This window comes from Panthera pardus, unplaced genomic scaffold (assembly GCF_024362965.1).
Source record: "Panthera pardus isolate Hobbes unplaced genomic scaffold, ASM2436296v1 HiC_scaffold_25, whole genome shotgun sequence".
Classification (NCBI taxonomy): domain Eukaryota; kingdom Metazoa; phylum Chordata; class Mammalia; order Carnivora; family Felidae; genus Panthera; species Panthera pardus.
Window position 1 is genome coordinate 8,470,776 of NW_026526821.1, and position 24,546 is coordinate 8,495,321.

The 24,546-nt window shown below is 50.5% G+C and overlaps 1 protein-coding gene across 1 annotated transcript in view; it reads left to right on the plus strand.

Moving 5' to 3' along the window:
* The first annotated feature begins 773 nt into the window (after nucleotides 1–773).
* BCAS1 (brain enriched myelin associated protein 1) overlaps nucleotides 774–24,546 on the plus strand; it is a 101,188-nt gene continuing 77,415 nt past the window's right edge. Inside the window, 3 exon segments of the mRNA XM_019458112.2 lie at nucleotides 774–856; nucleotides 11,435–11,511; nucleotides 14,123–14,201. Of these exon segments, the coding sequence (XP_019313657.2) occupies nucleotides 11,440–11,511; nucleotides 14,123–14,201 (151 nt within the window). The 5' untranslated portion in view covers nucleotides 774–856; nucleotides 11,435–11,439.

The following is a 24,546-nucleotide window of genomic DNA, read 5'->3' on the forward strand; positions in this document are numbered from 1 at the left end:
AAGTCTGTAAATCCGCGTGCATATTTATTTACTATCCTGGTTCCTCGGACGTACCCACTCTTATTTTCCTATCTTCATTTGCTATTTTTAACTTACGCTCCCATACTGGGCTGCATATGTCCTTGTGAGAAGCTTTAATAGATATCATTGTGGAAATGAAATAAATTAAGCAGGCTGTCTTAAATTTCTAACCTGCGGAGAAAAAGAAACGCCCTTTCCGATGCCACAGGCTGTCTTCAGAGCCATCAGCCACCCTTAGATTACCTGCTTTCCCGTGTCCTACGCCCTCTGGGAGTGATGTTTGGGGGGCAGTGGGTGAGATGCTATTTCCTTCCAATTAGGCTGGTGAGGTGGCGTTGCAGGTGGTGTTCTAGAATAAATGAAGGTGAAAGGCAGACAGAACTGCAAAGCCTTACACAACGTGTTTTCCCTGCTCTGACCGTGGCCCGTGGTTACCAGGGAAGGGAGTTAGCGACCCGGGTGGACGTGAGCAGCTGCAGTGGGTGAGGGGCCCGGGCAGGATGCTCGGAGTGCCCTGCAGGCATTAGTGCGAGAGGAATCAGGTGCTGGGTTTTTATTGGCGAGGCGAGAACAGCCCCCGGATCCAGGAAGAGAACCTGCTTCTCTAGGCCGATCAGATCACCGGAGAGGAGGGCCCCACCCGGACTTGTGTGTTTGCCCTGCTATGTGTATTCAGCCAGCAGGCTCCGGACCAGGAGGCAAAGGGCAGGGAGCCGGGCTCAGTTGACCGCCTGGCACCAGGCAGCACCAGCTGGAGACAAGGCGCGCTGAGCTTCTAGAAGCATCTCCAGGTGACACCAGGGGACTGAAGACACTCCCACCGGGGACTCGACAGGTAACGGCTTCCAGGTCCTTCCAGCAGGGCATGGGGCTCGTTGTTTGGGGCAGGCAGTGAAATGTAGAAGCTGGGCATCAGAGAGGATTGAGTTTCACCCCAGCTCTGCCACTGATTCACTGTGCGGGCTTGGGTATGCGTGAGCCTCAGTTTCACCTTCTGCAAAATGGACCCAAAGATAGCCTTACCTCAACCCTCAAGGGGTTCTAGAAGGATTAGATGACAATGTAGGTGGTGTCAGGTACGAAGCCATAGCTCCAATTTGCGTGGAACGATTGAGGGCCATTTCGAGTTAAGACTTGGGGTGAAAAACCAGCGAACGGAGGGGTATGCTATGTGATTCGGGGACTACTGGCAGGACAAGAGTCCCCCCCCCCCCCCCCGCCCAGGTAAAGCTGGCTTTGAGTCTGTGCCAAGGGGCATCGTCTAAGGAAGTGGAGCAGACGGGGAGAAGGACTCCTTGTGTGAACCTGGCTCTTTACATGAATTGTGTTATTTAACATTCGGAACGATCCTTCGAGGTAAATGCTGGATTCAAATCCCAGCTGTCGGACTCCAACAGTCGGCATTACTCTGTGCAGCTCCTTCCTGCCTCGGGTGCCCTGGGGCAGCTTACTTACCTCTCAGGGCTTCATTTCCTCATCTGTAAAATGGGCACAACCATATTACCGCGATCCAAGCGAACTTTGTGAGGGCTGAGACTGATTTCACGGACACTTACGCCCTTGAAATCAACACTGGCTCTCGCTTCTGCTGCCGTCATCGTCTTGATTTTACAATTCAGGAGACGAGGGAGGGACCTCTTCCCAGGTCTCACCGAACGGAACTGAAACCCAAGCCGTTCGGGATTTGAGTGAGGCACTCGTATGGGTGCAGAATTTAAGAGACACCAAAACTCTCAGTCATCAGGATAAATTCCGCTTTAAAGCACGATTTAAAATTGTTTTAAATTCACGCCAAAGCACCCACGGTGAACAAAACAACAGCATGTTAAGTAAAGATAGGATCAGTAATGGCATCGTTGTGGTTATTTAAAAGCTGTGATGTCAGGTCCTCCTCGTGAGGAGGCTTTTTTCCCAAGATTTCTCAAACTTGCGAAGGGCTGTCTTTTTCCCAAGAAGGCATGTGCTTCTGGAAAGCAAGCATCCTGGCTGGTTTCCCACGATGGCGGGTGCTCACAGGGAGGGAGGGAAAGGGGCCCGGGAGGGCCGAGGACCCTGCTCCACGCAGGCTCATCTGTCTCGCCGGAGTGACACGTTTGCTGATCGCGGCACTGTTGGCGGCTTCTGTCACCTCTGCGCAGCAGCGCTGGGCGAGGTAAAAGACGTGAGGAGCCCGAGTCACTGGAACCAGGTTTGCCCCCAGCTTTGCCTCTTTGCAGCTTTCTGAGGGGGGGGATGGGGGGTGTCATGACTCCTCTTACGCATTTAATCACCAGCGCCAATTAAAGATGGGCAGGACAAGGAGGCATCTGTCCTCGTGGAGTTTGCATTCTAGGCGGCAGGGGACTGCATCACGGAGCCTCAGTCTCTCCATCTCTGCAATGGAGGAGTGATGGGATGCTGCGAGGAAAAACGGACACAATAGAAGGAAAGGTCCTGGCCCTAGGACCAGGACTAGCGGGAAGCAAGCGAGGCACCCGGGGCAAAATCCAGGGCGGGTGCTCATTCCGGAGTGCGGATTCTGCACCTGCCCAGACCTCCCATGCCTCCTTGCGTTTGGCACCTGTGTGCCTCCCTTGCCTTACCCTAATCCTGGCCCTGCCTGGCTCCGAGTAAGCCTTCAGATGATGCTACCCGCTACGCTAGTAGCTTAAAGACATCTGCTGCAACACTAAGAAGGAGATAGTAAGCTCTAAGCCTTCCGGAACATCAACCATTTGTACAAACGTAACTGAGTGTTCTGACAGGAAGACGTCAATTGCCAAGCATTCCTGAAACCCCCAGTGCAGTTTTGATAAAGGCACGTCTCCCCCTGTGCCCACGTGGTCCCATACTGGAGAACGGGGCTTGGGGAGCACAGCGAAGGCTGATTTTCAGTCCTCACGTGCCCCCTTGTGACGTAGGCAGCCTGTACCACTGCACATGGACGCCCTCAGAGTATCTCCCCTTCCCAGCACTGTGCTGGGGGCCACAGGGAGATGCAGGGTCACGGCACCTGGCCGAGCAGGTCTGGTCTCTTTACTCATATTGATCTCGCCCTCGGAGGTGGGGGCCGGAAGGCTTGTTCCGCTGGGTGTGCCAGATGGCTGTGTGGGCCCTGCCCTTGCCGGGGCAGTGAGGAGGCCCCACCTCCTTGCCTGCATTCCATGGCATTGATCAAAGGTGTTTCTGCTTACTTGGTGACTAATTCTGTCACCATTCCGCTGTCGAGGACCTGCCCTTTCCACCTGACTGTCATTTAGCTGCTTGCTGGCCGGGCGGCTTCAGAAACGCTCTCTCCGGGGCAGCTGCACTGTGTTTCGTGTTTAATCCGTTCCCCGGAGCAGGACTTGTTAACCTGTAACTAACCCGAGGTGACGCGAACACCAGTCATCGGTGTGAAAAACGAGGGAGGCGTCCAGGGGCAGCTTCCGGTGTGGCTGTTTCACGCATGGGTCAGAACACAGAGCCAATGGGATCGTGACATTAATAAGAGAAATAAATAGAGGGCGCCGGGGTGGCTCAGTCAACTAAGCATCTGACTTCAGCTCAGGTCGTGATCTCTCAGAGCCTGGATCCTGTTTCGGGTTCCGTGTCTCCCTCTCGCTCTGCCCCTGCCCTGCTCGCACTCTGTGTGTCTCTCTCTCTCTCGAAAGTGAATAAACACTTAAAAATTAAAAAAAGAGAGAGAGAGAGAAATAGTATCAGTAAGGACTAACATTTTCTCACCTGACTACTGCCAAGCCCTTGTGCTAAATCTCTGCACAAAGATACTTGATGACCCTTCAATTTTGCATTCGTCCTAAAATATGCCTTGACTTTAGAGCAGACGACATTCCTTGACCAGTTATGATTTTGATGTCTTGTCGCAAAAACAGACAGGCGATATTTCATATTCTGTGTCGTATTACGTTGCATATAAATATTTAATGAGATAAAAGCATAACTTCTAGGGCAGAGGACACAGTAGAAGGTGAGAAATAGGAAGTTAAGAGTTTGAACTGTGGTACCAGGCTACCGAGGGGTAAAGCCTGCTTCAGCCCCTTACCAGCACGTAATCTGTATCAGTCAGCTCGTGCTGCCGTAACAAAAATGCCATTCACACAGTTCCAGAGGCGAGAAGTCCATGATGAAGGTCCTGGCAGACTCTGGTTCTGGCGGGAACTCTCTCCTTGGCTCTCTCGCGCCACCGTCCTCTCGCCGTGTCCTCGCACGGTGGAGAGAGCGCACGCTCTCTCTCGGTGTCTGCTGTTCCGAGGACATTAATCCTCTGAGTTCGGGGCCCCGCCCCGCTAACCTCCTCCGACCTTAATTGCTTCCTCAGAGACCCCGTCTCCAAACACAGACCCAGGGGGAGTCAGGGCCTCGCCATGTGACTTTGGAGGGGGCAACAGTTCAGGCCATAGCATGATCGTGGGCAAAGAAGGTGTGCATGAAGTTTCTGCATCTATAAAATGGGACAACGAAAACACCGGCCTGCCCGCCTCGGGGGTTCTATTTCGGACGTGATACGTCAATATAGGAAAACACTCAGAGCTGTGTTCAGCGTAGAGTAGGGACCGGAGAAGTATGAGGTTTCATTTTTACAAAGACATGGCACACTTTATTTGCCCCGTATAATAATGGCTGATCTTCAGTCCCTAAAGGGTATACACCAGCCGCTGGGCTAAACACCATGTGGACTGAACCCTTTTGATCTTCGCCCGAGAGTGAGGAGGACGAATGTGTCACGATCTTTCCTCCCCGCCTCACCCCCACAGAGCAGGAGCTAAGGCAGACAGCGGGCGTGAGCCGGGACGTGAACGCAGGACGGAGCATTTACCGTCTCACCATTGGGACTAAGGTCGGCAGGGACACTGGGCCACAAGCAAGAGGAGAAGGCTAAGTCCCCCCGCCAGAGCGGGATGCCTCATCCTCCACACTGGTGACATTTGGGGCCAGATCACTCTCTGCTGGGGGCCGTCCTGTGCTCCACAGGATGTTCAGCAACATCTCTGGTCTCCACCCCCTGGGCGCCAGTAGCAGCCCCGCCCTCGCCCCCGCCCTGAGCTGTGACCTGGAGGGCAGCACAGCCCCCCGCCCCGTTCTAGAAACACTGCTCACCAGTTATTCTGAGAAACCAAGAGAAGCCTATTTCTAAAGCGAACCTTTGCATATAACCAAGAAGTCTCAGCAGCTCCCATATGCGAAATACAAACATAGAGTCCTGGGAATTAGGACCAAACACCCCAGCCCTTGGGTATGTACGTACCTCTCCCTCTCTCCCCTTGTCGGCTGCCTGCTCCGTGCCGGGCACAAGGCTCCCTCATCGAACCTTCCCCGCAAAACTGGGGAGAGCAAGGGCTGATGGGGGAAGTGCCACAGCCTCTCTGTCCTCAGTTTCTCAGCAGAAGATTGAGGGCAGAATAGCGTCCAACCCAGAGGGCTGTTGCAGGGACCCGGGGAGTCAATACACGCAGATTGGGAGCGCGAGGCGCATGGAAAACTCTCCAAGCTTGGGGCGCCTGGGTGGCTCCGTCGGTGGAGCGTCCGACCTCGGCTCAGGTCATGATCTCGCGGTCCGTGAGTTCGAGCCCCGCGTCGGGCTCTGTGCTGATGGCTCAGAGCCCGGAGCCTGCTTCCGATTCTGTCTCCCTCTCTCCCTGCCCCTCCCCGGCTCACAGTCTGTCTGTCTGTCTCTCTCTCAAAAATAAATAAACATTAAAAAAAATTTTTTTTTTTAAAGAAAACTCTCCAAGCCTGCTGATGGTTGTTCCCACTAGGAAGACCGTCATTTCCCACAAGGAAAATGCATTCAGAAGGCCCGGTGCCTTGCCCCAAACCTCGAAACTATGAGATGTATGGAGGCCTGGCTCGCGCCAGAGGGTTTCCCCTCAGGGACAGGCCGCAGTGCCCAGGCGAGCAGGGGGCAGAGATTACTGCCCGCTCAGGCCACCCTTCCCCCTCCTCCCTGGGGGCCTTGCTCCTCACTTCTCAACAGCCGCCTGGGAGGGGGAGGCTGGCCGGGGCCACCGTGCCCTGCACACCCCTTCTCGGGGAAGGACAGCTGGAGACTCCGGTTGCCCTGCATCTGCAGGCTAACAAAACACAAGACCCTCGAAGAGCGCCCTGACGAGGTGGGGAGGTTTCCAGACGCCTGGGCTGATGATGGTTTGTGGGGCCTGAAGCACAGGGCCTTCCTCTGAGAATCCCTGTGACAGGCAGCATCCAGGGGCCAGGGGCCCCCCAAATATCCAAACCAGTGACCTCGGCTGCCACGGAAATCACCTGAAGATCCTGAAAAGGTACCGGTGCCCAGACCCCACTGTGGAGAGTCTGAGGGCACCGGTCCAGCTGGGGCCTGGGCCCCAGGGGTTTAAATCCGCCCCCGGTTGCCCTGTGCCCACCGGTTCTAATGTGCAACCCAGCTTGAGGCCTGGCCTCACGGACACAGCCAGACGTGGAGAAGCTAAAGGGCTTTCGCATCTGAATGACCCCCAAGCGAAGACTGACGCCGTGCTCTCAAATGCTAAGGCCTCAAGCATGAGTTCGTTTTCAAAAACAAAACACCTTGCCACATGGCCTGGCTTGTGTTCAATGTCAGAGTAGGTCATTAAAAACAAAACAACTAACACTATTGGTTCATGAAAGAAAGGGCGTCACCTTCAAACTTTCTTTCTTTCTTTTTTTTTCCCCCAAAGTAAAATCTGGCTCTTTCTTTTTTTTTAAAATGTTTATTTATTTTTGAGAGAGACAGAGACAGAATGTGAGTGGGTTAGGGGCAGAGACAGAGGGAGACACAGAATCCGAAGCAGGCTCCAGGCTCCAAGCTGTCAGCACAGAGCCCAGCGCGGGGCTCGAACTCACGAGCTGTGAGATCATGACCTGAGCCGAAGTCGGACGCTCACCCAACTGAGCTACCCAGGCGCCCCAAATCTGGCTCTTTCAAATGAATACAGTGTTCTTGATGAAAAACTCTTGATCTGATTGATCTTTCTCGTTTGTGGGAGACCAGAGAAAACTCCATCACGGACAGGAATTATTGTCTGAACCATCGAGAGCCTCAGTGTGGCCGTCCGTTAACTGGGGGTAAAGAGTCCTTGCCTCACAGACTCCTTGAGTGGGGTTAGAGGGAGAGGGAGATCAGCTCAGCCTGGTTTGCCAAGGGCTTCCCTAGTTTTAGCACAAAAGTCCTGTACCCCCGAGCACCTTCTTTCCCAGGACAGCCCAGATTGACTCTCACCATCATGGTATTTGTTTTCTTTTGTTTTTAAAGTTTATTTATTTATTTTGAGAGACAGAGAGAGTGCACATGGGAGGGGCAGAGAGAGAGAGGGAAAGAGAGAACCCCAAGCAGGCTCCACAGTCAGCGCAGAGCCCGACGTGGGGCTCGATCTCACGAACCGTGAGATCGTGACCTGAGCCGAAACCAAGAGTCGAGTCGGATGCTTAACCAACCGAGCCAGGGGCGCCGGGTGACTCGCCTTCTTATCCTGTGTCCCAGAATGCTCAGCACTGGGCAGCCACATGGCAAGCTCTCCGTACACATCAGATATGACTATCATTATTGTTTTATTAGATGTACTATCTCCGGGGCATGAGAGGACTTGCCAGTCTCCTGCCAACCATCAACAGAGGATGTAATTGCTAACTGTGATACTGTTTCCCTGGACCTCCCCAAACATTCTGACCTCGCCCTGTGGGCCGGCCGAACGCATTCATTTCTGTTGATACCAACGCTGGCCAATAGGTGGCAGGGACCTTTTGGTTTTGTCCCACGTAAATCCTGCTCTTTGCAAAATATGAAGGAAGAGCAGGAACGATTTCACGACACCTGTGTTATAACTGTGGCTGGGAAGCAATGTTACCCGAATCTAGGTAGTCCCTGCAAAAGACGGGCGAGTGCAGTGTGCTTCTTTTGGTCCACTCGGCCCTGAATCCGCCAAGAGGCTACTCCCAACGCGCAATGATCAGGAAAATGGAACCCCAGCTCCACGGGACGAAAAGGTTCTCCTGCCCACTCACATCACACGTCTCCCAGCCCACAGGTTTTCTCGTAACCCTCGAACATCTTTTGAAAGTAGCCCCCAAACGAAGTCCGAACTGAACAACGAGAGCTTTACACGTTTGCAAACCCATTGGTGAATCGCTTTTCAATTCTGTGGAAAGCCGGATTCCGGTGGTGACGTAATCTGCAAAATCAGAATGGTGTTGCCACTGCCTTGCTGATTTGCTGCAGTGACTCAATGAGTTTACTACAAGTCAAGCCCTTTGAACAGTTTCTCAACACATGGTAATCACTCACCAGATCTGTTGCCGTTGTTGTTGTTGTTACTATTTTATCATCTTTGGTTGTTAGAGCTGTCATTATGTTTATATACAGCAGGTTCAACTCCTGGTCAGTCTTACTACCGGCAACATTTGTCTCTCAGCTGCCTCTCCCCCCTTTTTTGCAAACTAGGTATATACACTACTCAGTATATATCTCCAACAGCGGTTGATGAACTTTCCAGAAAGGGCCTATCTTGGACTTTTCAGGCCATAGAGTCTCTTGCAACTGTACAACTCTGTCTTTGTAAGCATGAAAGCAGCCACATGGAGACCAAACATGAATGAATGGGCGTGGCTGCCTTCCAGTAAAATTGTACTTATGGATACCAAAATTTGCATTTCATGTAATTTTCATGTATCGCGATCTGTGATTCTTCTCCTGATCTTTTTTCCAGCCACTTACAAATTTTTTTAATGTTCATTTTACTTTTGAGAGAGAGAGAGAGAGAGAAACAGAGCAGGAGCAGGAGAGGGGCAGAGAGAGAGGGAGACACAGGATCTGAAGCCGGCTCTAGACTCCGAACTGTCAGCACAAAGCCCGACATGGGGCTCGAACTCACAAACTTCAAGATCATGACCTGAGCCGAAGTTGGATGCTTAACCGACTGAGCCACCCAGGTGCCCCTTTCCAGCCACTTATAAATGTAAAGCCCGTTCCTAGCGCACTGGCCACACTAAAAACAGGCGGCAGGCTGGACTGGCCCCACAGCTGTTGTCTGCCAACTCCAGTCTTGAGGCTTCAATATTATAACCATTATGTCCCGTTTATAGATGGAAGTGACAGTCCATTATAAGTATGTGCATCATGGATTTTATAAACAGGAAATGTTGCAAAATAACCTAACATCCTGTAGGTTTTAGCATCGCTCAGCCTTATTACCCGGTATGATTAGAAAACATAAAACCCCCAGATTCTGTTACTACCAAACTCCCCCAAGAGAGCAGGTGGTCAGATCTATGGCCCTTTTTTGGCCTCCGAAATTTCTAATGACTCAATGTGTCTATTCCCATGGCAGGGAACCTCATACCATGGGCCAGAAGCCCATGGGAATCCTTGGAGATGCACTGGCTGTTTTCAACCAGAAATGAAAAAAAAGTCCCGGCTCTTATTCTGAAAGCCACCAAAAGCTGATGAGGCAGCGCATCCAACATACATTATTCTGCTTGTGAAAAAGAAACTTTTAGGTAGCAAGGCAGCACGTGTTCGGAATGTCTGAAAGAGCCCTACTTCTGAGAGCAGGCATAGTCCGGGTCAGACCCTCACTTGGCCGCATTCCGGATGTCTGTCCTGGGTGAGTGGTGGAGAACTCATTCCCTCCTTTCAAAGGAGGGAGAAAATAATATGCGGAACATCCCGGTGGTTAGCAGCACGGGCGGCCTGTGTTTGAATCTTGCCCCCGCCATCATTAACTGGGTGACCTTTGGAAAGTAATGCAGTCTTCTTGTGACTCAGCCTCCTCATATCTAGAAGGAGGTGATGAGAACACCCACTTCACAGGGGTGCTGCAGGGTTCAATAGAACCAGACAGGGAGTGCATTTGGAACACGGTGCTGGGAACTGAGAACATGCTACATAATTGTTGACCTTTATCATTATTACTAAAACAAGGCTCAGTTAATGGTAGGAGCGGCACCTGCCGGGTGAGAGGTAGTTATCAATGATTATTCCCTCCATCCAACCAGTAAGTAATAAATTAGCATCTGATCAATGCAAACACCATGGTGAATGCAGAAGACACAACGATGGGGACGGGGGGGAGGGGGGCGCCTGCGTGGCTCAGTCGGTTAAGCATCCAACCTCGGCATAGGTCATGATCTCGCGGTTCGTGGGTTCGAGCCCCGCATCGGGCTCCGCGCTGACAGCTCAGAGCCTGGAGCCGGCGTCCGATTCTGTGTCTCCCTCTCTCTCTGCCCCTCCCCCGCTCGTGCTCCCCCCCCCCCTCAGAAGTAAAGAAATATTAAAAACAATTTTAAAGAAGAAGATACAACAACGGCTGAAGACCGATGGTCTCTGGCCTCATGGCGCTTACAATTTGTTGGGGGAAGAGAGACAGAAGCTAAGTGTTCTGTTTTGCCCTCCCAGGCTGGACCCATTGTTACTGCATTCGAGAACCATCGTATGTAGCATGGCCACCTCCTGCACCCCCCCCCCCCACCCTGGCCCCTGTTATATTACCAGTTTACTTTTATTCAAGGCATTGAACCCCACGTGTTTGGGTTGAAGAAACACTGAGATATTACTTACTCTGAGCCAGGCAGTGTTCTAAACATTTCACAAGCATTAATCGTCAAGTCCTTGTAGCAGGTCTATGAGGCACAGAGAGCCTAATTAACCCATGCAAGGACACACAGCGAGGAGAGGCAGGGAGAGGGTTCAAGGCCAGGTTGTCTTGCTTCGGGCTCCTGCTCCTAACCACTGTGCCATGCTGCCTTGAGCTATCGGAAATGGCCTGGCTTATGGATTTATTGTCTTTTTATTATCTACCCACAAGACTTTAGCTCCGTGAAGTCAGGGGGCCTAGTCTGTTTAATACACAGTCCTAGCCCTCATGACTGGCACAGCGTAAGGTGTAGAGTTAGTGCTCAGTACCTACTTGTTGAGTCAATGAATGAATGAAAACACAGCCAAATAAATAATTACAAGTAGCACTAAGTGTTATGGGAAAAAAAAAAAACAAAAACAAAACCCAAACACCACCAGTGCTATGAGAGGTTTTAGCAAAGGATCTAATTTCGTTTGAGGATCAGAGAATACTAAAAATTCTAAGTATTATTTTAATTATCCTCTTTCTAAAATCTCCTTGATGCAACAGCTGTGATGGGCTCAGAGGGAAGAAAATGTTATCTGGACTGAATACACTTTTCATGATGATAAACATCTCCTCTCAGCAATGAAATGCAGTTGAAAATTGGAGCTGCATTTGACTTAAATTCTGTTGAATATATAAGTCCCAAACCGCTTCTCATCCCTCAAAATAAATATAAGCAATTGACCTAACTTGGGCTTGTGTTGACACATCCAGAGTAGCTTGTCAAGTCTCTGCTGCCTTAACTTTAGAGGTGGGAAGAAGGTTTTTGTTTGTCTTGGGTTTTAATTTCTCTCTCTCTCTCTCTCTCTCTATTGCAGGAGTAATGGGCAACCAAATGAGCGTCCCACAAAGAGTCGAAGACCAAGAGAATGAATCAGAGATAGACACTAACAAGGTAGGTAGCTATGCTCACCGGGTGATTCGCCACTAGCAGGTGGATTTGGGAACGATGGCAAAATAAATGGCCTGTTCAGAGCTCATCACACAGACAGTATTGATGAGGATGATGTGCTGATATTCCCATGGAACAGTTGTATTCAAGTTCAGTCGGAGTCAAACCTCCAGAATCCATCAAGGAGCTTGTTCAAGATGGCGGACTCCACCTAAGCCCCGCCTCCTCCCCCAGGCTTACTGAATCCAAGACTGCAAGGCCGGGAGTCTATGCAACCTGCGTCTTTAAGGACCTCCAAGGTGCATCCCATGGGGCTCATTTTGTACCTACTCGCAGGTGGTTCTCAACTGTGGGTGATTTTGCCTGCCCCTACCAGGGGACACTTGGCAATGTCTGGAGACGTTTTTGATTGTTGCAACTCACCGCTGCTGATCTAGTGGGTGGAGTCCAGAGATGCTGCTTCACGGTGTACAGGAAAGCCCGGGCAACAGAGAGCGACCTGGCGCCAAACATCAGTGGTGCCTGGGATGGGGAACCCAGGGGAGGGTCGGCAGCGGGCCGGCTTGGCTGCACATGGGGATCATCTGAGGTATTAAAAGATTGTGATGCCAGAATAGCACCCTAGACCAATTGAATCAGAATCTGTGTGTGGGAGTGAGGGCAGGCAGCCACATTTTTAGAGCGTCTCAGCTGCTGCCAGTGTAGCCAAGGTGGGGAGCCGGGTTTAGGAACCGTTCCTTCAGGAGACTGCTCTGGAGGGCAGAGGCCAGGGACTCCCAATCACTGCTCCTTGGATCTTCTACGACCCAGTCGCAGAAAGCCGACATTTCCACCATCCAGTGGAATCTGAATTCGATTCCATGTAAGACTTGGAGCCCGGTTAAACACGGACACCTCTGTAGGAGGCAGATAGTACCTACGAACTAATGTTGAGAATATCGTTGGAGAATCGCTGCTCAGAAGAGGCTGGATTTGGAGAAATGGGCTAAAACTCCGGTGCCTGTGTACTGGGGGCCAAGCCTGCCTGTGTAGTATGTCATCTGGGAAAGCTTTGCTGTCTGGCCCCACCGCCAGCAACCGAAACACAACGTCTGGATCAGCCTCAGGCATCAGGAGTCTCTCAAGCTCCCAAGCGACTCCTAGTCTGGGAGCCTCTGGCCTCTAGGAGCTCAGCAGTGACAAAAGTCAGTGAAGGGGGCAGGCAGGGCCCCCGGAGGAACGGAGACCGAGGGTCTATTTGGAAATGGCTGGCTCTGGCCGACAGGTACCATCCAGATGTCCCCAGAGTCTGGTTTTTCATTAGTAGTTAGAAAACAGTGTGAAAGAAAGCTGATTTTTAAAGATGGGCAACTGATTCCCAAAGACTTGAAAACAAAAACTCTGTAAATCAAATAAACCAAATTGGCACATCCAGGATTGCCCCTGGGGGATGCCAGTTATGAGCTCGGGGCCAGACCGTCACATGGGTTAGACGTTTCCTTGTTGTGATTTCTTTTTTTTTTTTTATGTTTACTTATTTATTTGGAGAGAGAGAGATTGGGAACAAGGGGGGGGGTGGAGAGGGAGGGGCAGAGAAGAGGGTCACCAATGATCCGGAGCAGGCTCCGCACTGTCAGCACAGAGCCCGACACAGGGATTGAACTCACGAACCGTGAGATCACGGCCTGATCTGAAGTCGGACGCTTAACCGACTGAGCCACCCAGGGGCCCCTGCTTTCTTGTGATTTCTTGGGAGGGTTGATGATCTGATTCAAGACCACAGGCTTATTTTAAACAATGAGACCATTACAAACACATGAAGAAAGGGAAAAGCCTTCTGTGTCCGCCCCAGGAGGTTCCCACCTTCAGGAGCTGCCATTCAGTCTTTTGCTTTTCTTCTGTGCACTTACCAATCTAGAGGACAGGCTTAGCAAAATCCCCTACCACATGCAGAGTACTTAGCACATAATCAATATCCAATTAATGCCAACTATTAGTGGTATAATGCAGATGGTCTTATCACTAAAATAGCACCAAGCAACTTACCTTCTCTCTCGTAACATTTTTCTTTCTGTCCGAGTATATTCGTATGTATGCACGCACACGTATATACGTAAGCATAAAAGCTTTAAAAATACTTGCAAGAGATAACAAGAGGAAAAACTGTCAGGGCAGTGGCCTGAAATTGGAAAGAGGTTCCAGTGAAGACGGAGGGAGTGGGTGTGGAACGGAACCGAAAACGGCCAACTTCCTGCATTTGACAAGTTTGTTGACTAAAGGTCCGGCTGGGGACGGCGCTGTGCGTGCAGGAAAGCGGCACGCAGTTAACCTCACAGCGTGAGGAATCGGTGTGTTAAGTTCTCGTTCCCCACTGGTTAGATGAGTGGCCCCAGTTAGCCTGGGCGTCCCGTTTGTACGTTGGGGTCCCTCCTGCCTGTGTCTGTGGGGCTCACCGAGATGAATGGGTTATGTAGCTTCCCGGAGGCAGGATGGGAAGCTGGGTGGTTTCTGGAAACACAGCCTTTAAATTAAGTTTAATTTGGTGATGCGCCCTGTGGCCGTCAGTTTCTTCCTTGACTTCTGATTTTCCCCCAAAGACTTGACTCCTAATGCCAGAACCAATGTTCTGTTCCAGGCGGCGTCCGAGAGTAGATGTGCACAAAACGGGGTGCCGGTGATCATATCAACCCACGACATTCCTTGCTATGATGAAGGTCAGTGCCATCGGGGAAGTGAGCCGCTCCCCTTGGGGTGGGGAGGGGTCTGCCCATCCTGTTTACGGTGAAAGGAAAATGCAAGTCTTGAAGCCACAGGCTGGCTTTGAAAACGTTCGTATTCGTGTCCTGGGGCTGCCCTGACAGTGTCACAAACTGGGTGGCTTAAGCGACAGAAATGTGTTGTCTCACAGCACTGGAGGCCAGAAGTCTTTTCTTTCGATTGTATTCACTTTTATTAAAAAGTAAAACCACAGAAACAAAAATGAACGTAGAAACAATGAGACGGGGTGGGCGGGGGGGGGGGGGTGGGGGGGACCGCCTAGGTAGGAGAGAATATGAACACAGTGATGGAGATCCCAGCTAGGGGACAGTCCTCCATACCGTGGACGATCCTCGTTACCACAGCATCACCACATGGGCAGCGTGGCGCCTTCTGAGCACCATCGAGGGGGAATCTGTTCTCTGTCTCTGTCCTGCCTTCTGGCAGCCTCAGGCGTTCGGTGGCTTCTGGATGGTATTCTCTCTACGCAGGTTTGTCCGTGTGTCCAGATTTCCCCTTTCATAAGGACACAGTCACGTGGGATTGGTGTCCACTCTAATTGACCTCATCTTAACTTGGTCATTTGCAAAGACCCTGTTTCCAAATGGGGTCACAGGCACTGGGGGATACAGTTCACTCTGAACAGCACCCACTCCTTCTGGTATTCATAACCACTGGAAGGGGCCAAGGATCTACAGCAGATGAGATAAAAGCCAGAGTGAAAATGATAAGAGGTGGGCATTTGGGTCAGACACACCTGGTTAAAATCGTTGCCGGTAACCGACTAGCTCTGTGACCTGAAGGAGTCATCTGACTTTTTTTTTTTTTATGTTTATTTATTTGTCGGGGGGTGGGGTGCAGAGAGAGAGGGGGACAGAGGACCCGAAGCAGGTTCCGCGCTGACAGCAGAGAGCCCGACGCAGGGCTCGAACTCACAAACCTCGAGATCATGACCTGAGCTGAAGTCGGACACTTAACTTCCTGAGCCATCCGGGCAACCCGAGTGATCTGACTTTCAAAACCCGGATTTTCTCACCTCTCCTGTGGGGATAAGAACACCTACCTGACAAAATTCCTGAGAGCGTTAAAGGAGACCGTCCATGAAGTATTTACATATCACCCAGCACGTAGGAACTCCGCAAGAAACTGGTAAAGGATACAAGGCCACAGAATTTTCTCTACACAAGGGCAGTTTTTTTTTTTTTTTTTTTTTTTTAATTTTTTTTTTCAACGTTTTTTATTTATTTTTGGGACAGAGAGAGACAGAGCATGAACGGGGGAGGGGCAGAGAGAGAGGGAGACACAGAATCGGAAACAGGCTCCAGGCTCCGAGCCATCAGCCCAGAGCCTGACGCGGGGCTCGAACTCACGGACCGCGAGATCGTGACCTGGCTGAAGTCGGCCGCTTAACCGACTGCGCCACCCAGGCGCCCCACAAGGGCAGTTTTAAAATGGGACAGTACACTTACCTGTTTTATTTTATCCTACAATATAAGACCATAAATTCAATGCATCAAAAGTGGCTGGGTTCCACTACGCAGAGAATATGTACATAACTATATGAGAAGAAGTGGCAAAGGGCAAGAACTCTGGAATCAAACTGTTGGCTTTGCCACCTCCCAGCCGTGTGACCTTAAGCAAGCTACTCAACTTCTCTGGACCTCAGTCTCCACGTCTCTAAAGTGGGATAACGACAGTACCTACAACACAAGTGTCAGATTTAATAAAGCACATACTTCAGTGCTTGCCGCATAGCAAGTGCTGTAAGTCTTAGCTGCCATCATTATTATTTTATGATGATGGTTGTGGTCATTTGCATGTAAGTTTCTGGGCTCCCGTTTCCTCTTCTGAACAATGAGGAAGTGAGTTTTATTACTGGTTCTGGGGGTTTTAGAATCTCCTAGGGTAAGGGGGAGAACTCCTTTCTTTATACTCTACTACTCACACCACATCTGACATCACAAGTGTGGGACTGCCCACTAAGCCGAGACAGCAGGTGGGTGTCCCTTACGTCAGCGCAGTGCTCGCTCTGTTCACCTAAAGTTCACATCAGCCTCCATGGGCGTAAGCCTCAGTCCCACCAGATTTCCGTTGCCGGTTGCAAGCAGGGGGCCCCCAGGCTACCCACGGGCTCCCGTCCTACTTGGCTACAAGTCAGAGATTCCCATGACCCCCCTCCTCATCTCCTCAGGTTCAGTTATCTGCTAGCATGGCTCACAGAACTCAGGGAAACAATTTAATTGCTAGGTTGCCAGTTTATTATACAAGGATTCAACTCAGGAGCGGCCAGATGGAAGGAACGCAGAGGGCAGGGTAGGAGGGCTCCGGGGGAGTAGGGAGTAGGAGGGGGAAACTTCTGTGCCTTGTCTGGGCACACCACCCTCCCATGCCGCCCCCCCCCCCCATGTGTTCACCAGTCCAGCTCTCCCAACCCTGTGCTTCAGGGAGTTTTGTGCATGCCTTATTACTCAGGCATGATTGATTAAGCCATTGGCCATTGGTGATTGAACTCGATAATCCAACCACTCCCCCCTCCCCAGAGAGGGGGGAAGGGGCTGAAAGTTCCAACCTTCCAATCACAAAGCTGGTTACCATGGCAACCGGGGCCCCCATCCTTAGGGGCCTTCCAAAGTCACCTCATTAGCATAAACTCAGACGTGGTTAAAAGGGGCTGGGCTTGTGATGAATAACAAAAGACATCTCCATGGCTCTTATCTTTCATAAGATAAGTTGTAGGAGTTCTGGGCCAGGGCCAGGAACGGGGTTGAAGACCAAATATGGATTTCTTATTCTATATTACCATATCATTCCCGAGGAGTTTCTTAAAAGCTTAGGGATGCCAGGTCTCCTCCAGTAGCCTCTGTCCACCATTAACCTAAGGCTGGGAGCTTTCGAGAGGGGTCTGACACGCAGCCAGGATTGGCAACCACTGGCTGAGACAAGGTCCCAAGTTTCCTCCTGCCTTTAAACCTTGTGGGTCAAACTTACACTTTGATATACACAAAATGGATCGCACATACAGCCGCGACCTCGGACGAGACTGGTATGCAAGCTGGCCACTGAGAGGCACCGGCTTTGAAGTGAGAACCGTACCGTTTACATACTTTACAAACCGTAGATGTTTGTTCTTGAGAAACTGAGAGGCGTTGAGAATATAATGTGCCCCCCAGAAATCACTTTCTCTATCATAACGATATTACCATTCTCCTGCTTTCAGTATAGGGCACAAGGTCAAGGCGTGTGTACGAAGAAGAACACAGTGTTTGCGAATTGAGGAAGTCCCCGCGCCCCCACCTTCCTCCCTGGGTCCCTCCCTCCCTCCTTGTCTACGTCTTTCCCTGCTTTCCTCCCCAACAAATACATAGTCTTCCTACAAGGAAGAAAACAGGTAACAGAAATACAGGACGGCGGTCTGGAATAGCATATTGCTGTGACCTACACATGACAAGGGACACAGAGAAAGAGAATGGCATTTTGGTGAGGCAGGAGTTGGTTGTATTTAGCTCTATTGCCCTGCAGCCTTCCTTTCAACTTATCTGGCACCCGCCGGAGAATCTGTAAAGAGTTTAGATTAATCCTCTGAGGTCAGAATTCTGCCTGTCATTCATTGACAACTTGAGCCCAGCGCAACTCGCTTTGGAGTGATTATCCCATTTAATGAGGAAGGCGGCCTGTTCCCGCCCTCTTGCTGTTTTCCCCAGGTTATTAACTGAGTTATAATTTTCAATGCAGTTTTTAAAGGGGTATAAAAGTAGGATTCCGGGGGACTTTTTTTTTTTTTTTTTTTTTTTTTTATCCTTTCGACAGAATTCTCTGACCATATCTTTTGAGACACCATCTGTTTTCATCTCTGGCGATGTGTACGTGTACACATGACCGTAGAGAAAAGTCACCAGAGAAACAGATAAATGGGATTCTGAGTGACTGTTTTCTTTCTTTTTATCTAGATTTCCCCCACTTTTTTCCTATTATGATGAAACAGTTCATCGCCATGCAGGAACGTTTCCTGTGAGGGCTTACTAAGAAGCAGGGGTGGGGGTGACTGGGCGCACAGCCTAGGAAGCCAGGGCGCTAAATTTGAATTGTGGCTCGGTTGCGTGAGCTTGGGCAAGTTTCTGAGCCTCTGTCCTTTCATCTGTAGAACTGGAACGATACTACTGGCAGAACCAAGCTTCTAAGGACCATTGTGAGGCTGAAATGGGTTGATAGGCATGAAATACTGAGCATCGCGCCTGGGATGTGGTGAACACGTGGGGAACGTGACTTGTTCTGGGTTGGAGTCAGTGCTGATGCTCAAAGAGGTTGTCATTACAGTTGGAAGTCAACTGGATTATCTCCAGCGTAACTTTTATACCCGGGTGGGCCCAATGTCTTCTCGAGCGTCCTTATGAGGGGGAGGCAGGAGGGTCAAAGTCAGAGAGGGTGACGAGAGGGATGGAAGCAGACACAGAGAGAGACTGGAAGATTCTGCAGTGCTGGCCTCGACGTGAAGAGGGGGGCCATGAGCCAAGGAAAGCAGGGGGCCTCTCAAAGCTGCAAAGAGCAAGGAAGCAGATTCTCCCCTAGAGCATCCAGCTGATCCGTTTCTGACTTCTGACCTTCAGCATTGTAAGATAATATATCTGGGTTGTTTTAAGGCACAAAAATCGTGGCGGTTTGTTACAGCAGCAATAGAAAACTAATGTGAGTGCACTCACGCCTTATTTTTTTTTTAATGTTTTTATTTTTGAGAGTGAGCACCTGCACGAGTGGGGGAGGGGCAGAGAGAGAGAGGGAGAGAGACAGACAGACAGACAGAATCCAAAGCAGGCTCCAGGCTCTGAGTCGTCAAGCAGAGAGCCCCACACGGGGGCTGGAACCCACAAACCTGGTGATCATAACCTGAGCCGAAGGTGGACGCTTAACGGACTGAGCCACCCAGGCGTCCTGCGCTCACAGTTTAGAGTCTAACAGACCTGAGCTAATGTCCTTGCTCTGCCACTCACTAGCTGTGCAACCTTGGCAAGGAATTTGCATCTCAGAGAGTCATCTGTAAAACGGGAATAATGACAGTAACTTCGGAGAGAGCGAGAACAGTGGCTGGCCCAGGGTAAATGTGAGGAAATACAGGAGACGGGAGAGGCTGATGAGCAGAGTCTATAGTCACGTGTGTGCCGTATGTCCCGCTTCACCCATCATGTCACCCGACCAGATTTCCCCACCTGTATACTTATGCCTAAAACCTCACTGATCTTTGGGGAAATAAAAATGCCTCCTTTTTTTCCTCCTTCGACTCCTTTCTATCAAATGTATCACATTAGTTCCTGCTTTAAAAAAAAAAAATTGTTCAGTCCTCACTGCTATTGGATGGCAGAGACAAATGCATGATTTATCGGCCAGAACACATCGTTTTTCAGAAACAGGAGACTGTCTCTGTTTCTCCTGGATAAGAAGTTTCCAAAATATTAACACCTTCCCTTTCGGCTCCTAGTCGATTGTTCCAAAAAAGAATTGCCTAATTTTGCTTTAAAAAATAAAGAAAATTAAAAAAAAAAAAAAAAAAAAGGTGAATCATCTCATGGGATTAGAAATTCTTACTCGAGTCCCCCTGCCGATGCGACAACATAATGAATGAGAAGAGGCACATCTGCCGATAGTGATGCTTGGACAAAGTGTCATGGGAGGCCCCAGGCCAAAACTCAGAGCTCCCGGAGAGGGGGGAGAACGTGGGACCCACATCACTGGTCGGGAGGGGAGCAATTACATGTGTCCTTTGAGCATCTGAGCACTATTAACCCCCCAGTTGGCCTGTTTTTTAAATCTCTTCCCGACACTCAAATAAAAGTCCCTGAGAAGGGGGCGCGAGCCTTCCCCTTGTGGTTGTAGTGAACAAATGCACGACGGCAACTAGGCCAGGGGCAGCCGATGGGTGAGGAAAGGGGGCTGATGAGAAAGTTCCTAGACCCCAATGTGTGACGCCACAACGTAACCCTGACTCAGGAAACACCCCTTTTAATTGTAACAGGAAGTGGGGGGGGGGGGGGGCTCCACAGCGTTTCAGCGCTATACCAAACAACCGTGCCCGTGAGGTCACTGCTGCTCACAGGAGGGCTGCCACCGCCCCGACACCACATCCTCACACGATGGGATCCAAAAGTGGGAAGAGAAAGGCCAAGAACAAAACAAAACGAAGCAAAAAACCCACTAACAAACCATAACAGGAAGAGAAAGGCGAAGATCGGCCGCCATTTTCCCCCCTTTCATTAGCACGGAAAGAGCGACCTTTCCCAGAAGCCCCTGCCCCCAATAGGCATCCTCTTCATCTCATTGGCCGGAACCAGGTCACGGGGCCACGCTGGTCACGTGGCCAGGCTAGCCGCACGGAATGCTGGGAGGCTCGCATCTCTGGGCAGCAAGGGAAGAAAACGGGGCGGCGTGGATAGGCCGTGGGGAGGGTAAGTGCTTGCCAGCGTGGATCTGAGAGAATTACAGCAGAGCAATCGAGAGCAGCACACAACTTTACTCAGGCCTCGCAGAAGACGTGAAAGGGCTCTAGCTCGTCTCCCAAGCCTCCCTTTTCCCCTCTTCTCCCCACATGTGCTATAGATTTTCCCACCCAACAAGCTCTTTATCCTCGGCCGTGCACCTGAAATCCTGCTCTGCCCCCATCCACGCAGGCCCTTGTGTTGTTCTTCTCCCTTGCACGGCATCGCCTCTCGGTAGACAGCAGCGACCGAACGTTCGGGAAAACTGGCTCTCCCGGGGGGCGCCCAGCGGCTCCTTGCCCCTCCTCCCCCTTGGAAGCATGCCCTGGGAGGTCTCATCCCTGGTGCTTTTTCTCACCAAAAACTCTAGTGGAGAATTTCTGTCGGATAAAGTCATCTTGCCTGTTACACTGTGGTGGTTGACCGTCTCCAGATATGCACACCCCGACTTCCTCCCCTCCCTGCCCCGAATAATCCATGCCTCCCTGTTGTAGTTTTCTCGCATCGAATCTGGGCTGGCCTGGCCTGCGTAACCGGTAATAGAGTGGAGAGGAGGACCCATGAACTCCAGGCCTAAGCCTTAAGAAGCCCTACAGCCTCTGCCTTTGTCTCTTGCACGGTAGCTCTGGGGACACTAGCTGCCAGGTCGGAAGTCCAAGTACTCTGAGACTGCCCTGCTGGGGTGGGGGGAGCCCAAACTGGTCCCACGAAGAAGGCGTGGGGCAAGAAAGAGAGCAAGGCCCAGCGAGTCCCCAAACGTGCATCCAGCCCAGCCCAGGGCACATCCCTGGACTACACAAACATGCCTCTCGTGCAACCGGTACAATCTTTAATTCATTGTTTTTTGACAGCTACAAAATGTTTGAAGGTGGGGGTATGTTATAGTTCATTCAGCCATTACCCCCATGTTGGGCATTCATTATTTTTCTTTCTCTCCGCTTTGAACGCTGTTGCAGTGAGTATTCTTGTATGTGTTTTTTTTTTTTTTATCCTTTGCATTTGAGATAGTTTCTTCAAGAGCAGGTGCTTTCTGGACAGACCGCTTGAATCTGAGGCCTCGCCCCGCCTCTGAGCATCTGTGAGCTTAAACAAGAGACTTAAGTCCTCCATCGAATGGTGTTATGAAGAGTAAATAAGATAATGCTTGTAAATCCCTTTGCCTGGTGCCTGAAACAGTAAATGATGGCCATTAAAATCATGGGGTTCCCAATTTTTAACGCACATTAAAATCACCAGGGGAATTTTGAAAATCCCATTACCGGGTCCCACCTAGAAGGAGTTAAATCGGAGGCTCCGGAGGGTAGGGCCCAGGCATAAATCTTTTTTCAAGTTTCCCTGCGGGCATAAGGATTTTTCGAGGGGCTGACGTTCGGCAGCGTTAGAAACCGTTGGGAAGGCACTCGCACAGAAAATTCCTTAGTCAAATGTTTTTCAAAAATAAAACATGGGCAGTCCTGTTTTAAAGTCTCCTGGGACTTTTTGTCCCTACCGTGGCTGACACCCTGGACACAGCTTTTTGTTCCAGGGTTCCCACGGTCTGATTTCATTAACTTCCACTAACTTCCACGCGGCCGCTGCCCACTGACACACAATCTGCTCGTGGCCTCTCTGGACCGCGAAGGATCCAGAACGGCACACTGGGCCCCGAACGTAGAAACAGCGACATAGTTTCAGAAGCATGAGCAACGTGAACCTGACCTCCTCTTGACGGGGAGGCCGCGACAGGCCGAATGAGACCCAGAGAAAGCGTGAAAAACAGCAAAGAGAGAAACAGGATCATCACAGGGGAGCTGAACTTCATTTCATTTCTCTTCCCCAGGGCGCATTTGAACCAGATCGTGACGCGGAATAAATGCGTCCACCGTAGTTCTTATCCTCGAGTGGACTTTTCTAAATACCTTCCTTTCACATCCTTTTACCACACTGGGGAGAACTGGCCAACGCTCGTCGCTGAACAAAACTTAAAAAAAAAAAAATCAGTGAGACCAAAGAAATGCTAAAAAGCCCTAGAATTTCTAGAAGTCTAACAATCAAAGCAGCGTATTGGTGGACGGGATCGGCTATGCGCAGAGCCGACCACAAAGACCAAATGTTTCGGAGAACAAGAGATGGGAAATGTGAACAGAGTCTGGCTGCATCTGTAGGTACAAAAGCTGTGATGCATAACTGACTCTCAGATGCCCCGACCCGCCGCGTCCGTCACCTTGAACAGGTCAGACCAGCAGATTCTGGGGCGCCAGCCCACACCTTGTGAGTCAGAAATGCTGGCGCTCAGAGCTCCGCTCAGCTTCGGGCGTGGCTTCCCTGGGGGAATCCCTCAGCAGATAGTAAGATGTTTCGGTGAAAGCCCCATTTTAGGGTTTTCAAAAGAAATTTCCCAATTCAAAAAAATCTAAACACCCTGCTGGGCCAACACCGTACTAGCCGCATTAGCAGATCTGGAAGTTGGCCACTTCTGAGAATGTAAAGTTGTTCTCCCTGCTTTTTGTATCTCAACGAAAGTAACTTTTAAAAAGGTGTTGGGGGGGGTGGTATCTGGGTGGCTCAGAGTCAGTGTCTGACTCTTGGTTTTGGCTCAGGTCGTGATCTCCCAGTTTGTGAGTTCAAGCCCCATGTCTGGCTCTGTGCTGACAGCATGGAGCCTGCTTGGCATTCTGTCTCAATCTCTCTCTCTCTCTCTCTCTCTGCCCCTCCTTCATTTTCTCTTTCTCTCTCAAAATAAATAAGTAACCTTTAAGAAAAAAGTGGGGGGGCGGGGAGCTGGGTGGCTCAGTCAGGTAAGCATCCCACTCTTGATCTCGGCTCAGGTCATGATCTCCCGGTTCGTGAGATCAAGCCCCACATCCGGCTTGGAGTGGAGTCCGCTTGGGATTCTCCACCTCTCTCTGCTCCTCGCCCACTAGTGTTCTCTTTCTGTCTCTCTCGAAATCAATAAATAAATAAACATTAAACAAAATCATCATGGGCAGCAGGCTATCCCAGCTTGAAGCAACTAAACATTTAATAGCCAATTCTCAGTGTGCTTGCTTGGCCTCTGGGCCCACCAGGCCTCCTGTCCTTGCTAGAACTCCTGTATATGTTGTCACCAGGGAGGAACTGTGTGGGCCGAAGGTCACCAGTGGCTCCCTCCCCTTTGAAGCTGCCTATGCACTTCATTCATGAGTCCTTTTCAAGCCATCTCTACGCCAGCGTGGGGCTCGAACTTACAACCCGAGATCAAGAGTCACGTGCTCTACCGCCAGCCAGCCAGGCGCCCCATGAGTCCTTTTTAAAATGACCTCTGAAGGATACGTCAACCCCAGGTGACTTAAAAAACTCAGACTCTCTGAGTTCACAGAGTTTGTGAATTTTTAAATGTTGGTCTGTCTTACTAAATTATCCTCCAATGAGACTGCCAAAATACATGGCCACCAATGATATATGCAGCTGCTTTTCTCATAGTCTCCCCCTCCCTACGCAGGTCACTAAACGTCTCCTTTTTCACTGGGTTGATAGGTGGAAAACTAAGTCTCGGTGTAATTTTATTTTGCTCATATTTAACTATTCGTGAAGTTGAGCATCTTGTTTTATGCTTGAAAGCCAGCTGTGTGTCTTTTCTCTTAACTGTGTGCTCACGTTGGGGGTTCATTTGCCCATCCTGTTCCCCACTGTCTGATGTTGATTTATGCAGTGTCTCCTTTTTCAAAATTGAGATATAATTCATATACAACAAAATTCATCGTTTTAAAGTATACAATTCAGGGGCGCCTGGGTGGCTCCGTCGGTTAAGCTGCTGACTCTTGATTTCGGCTCAGGTCACGATCTCACGGTTTGTGAGATCGAGGCCCGTGTCAGGCTC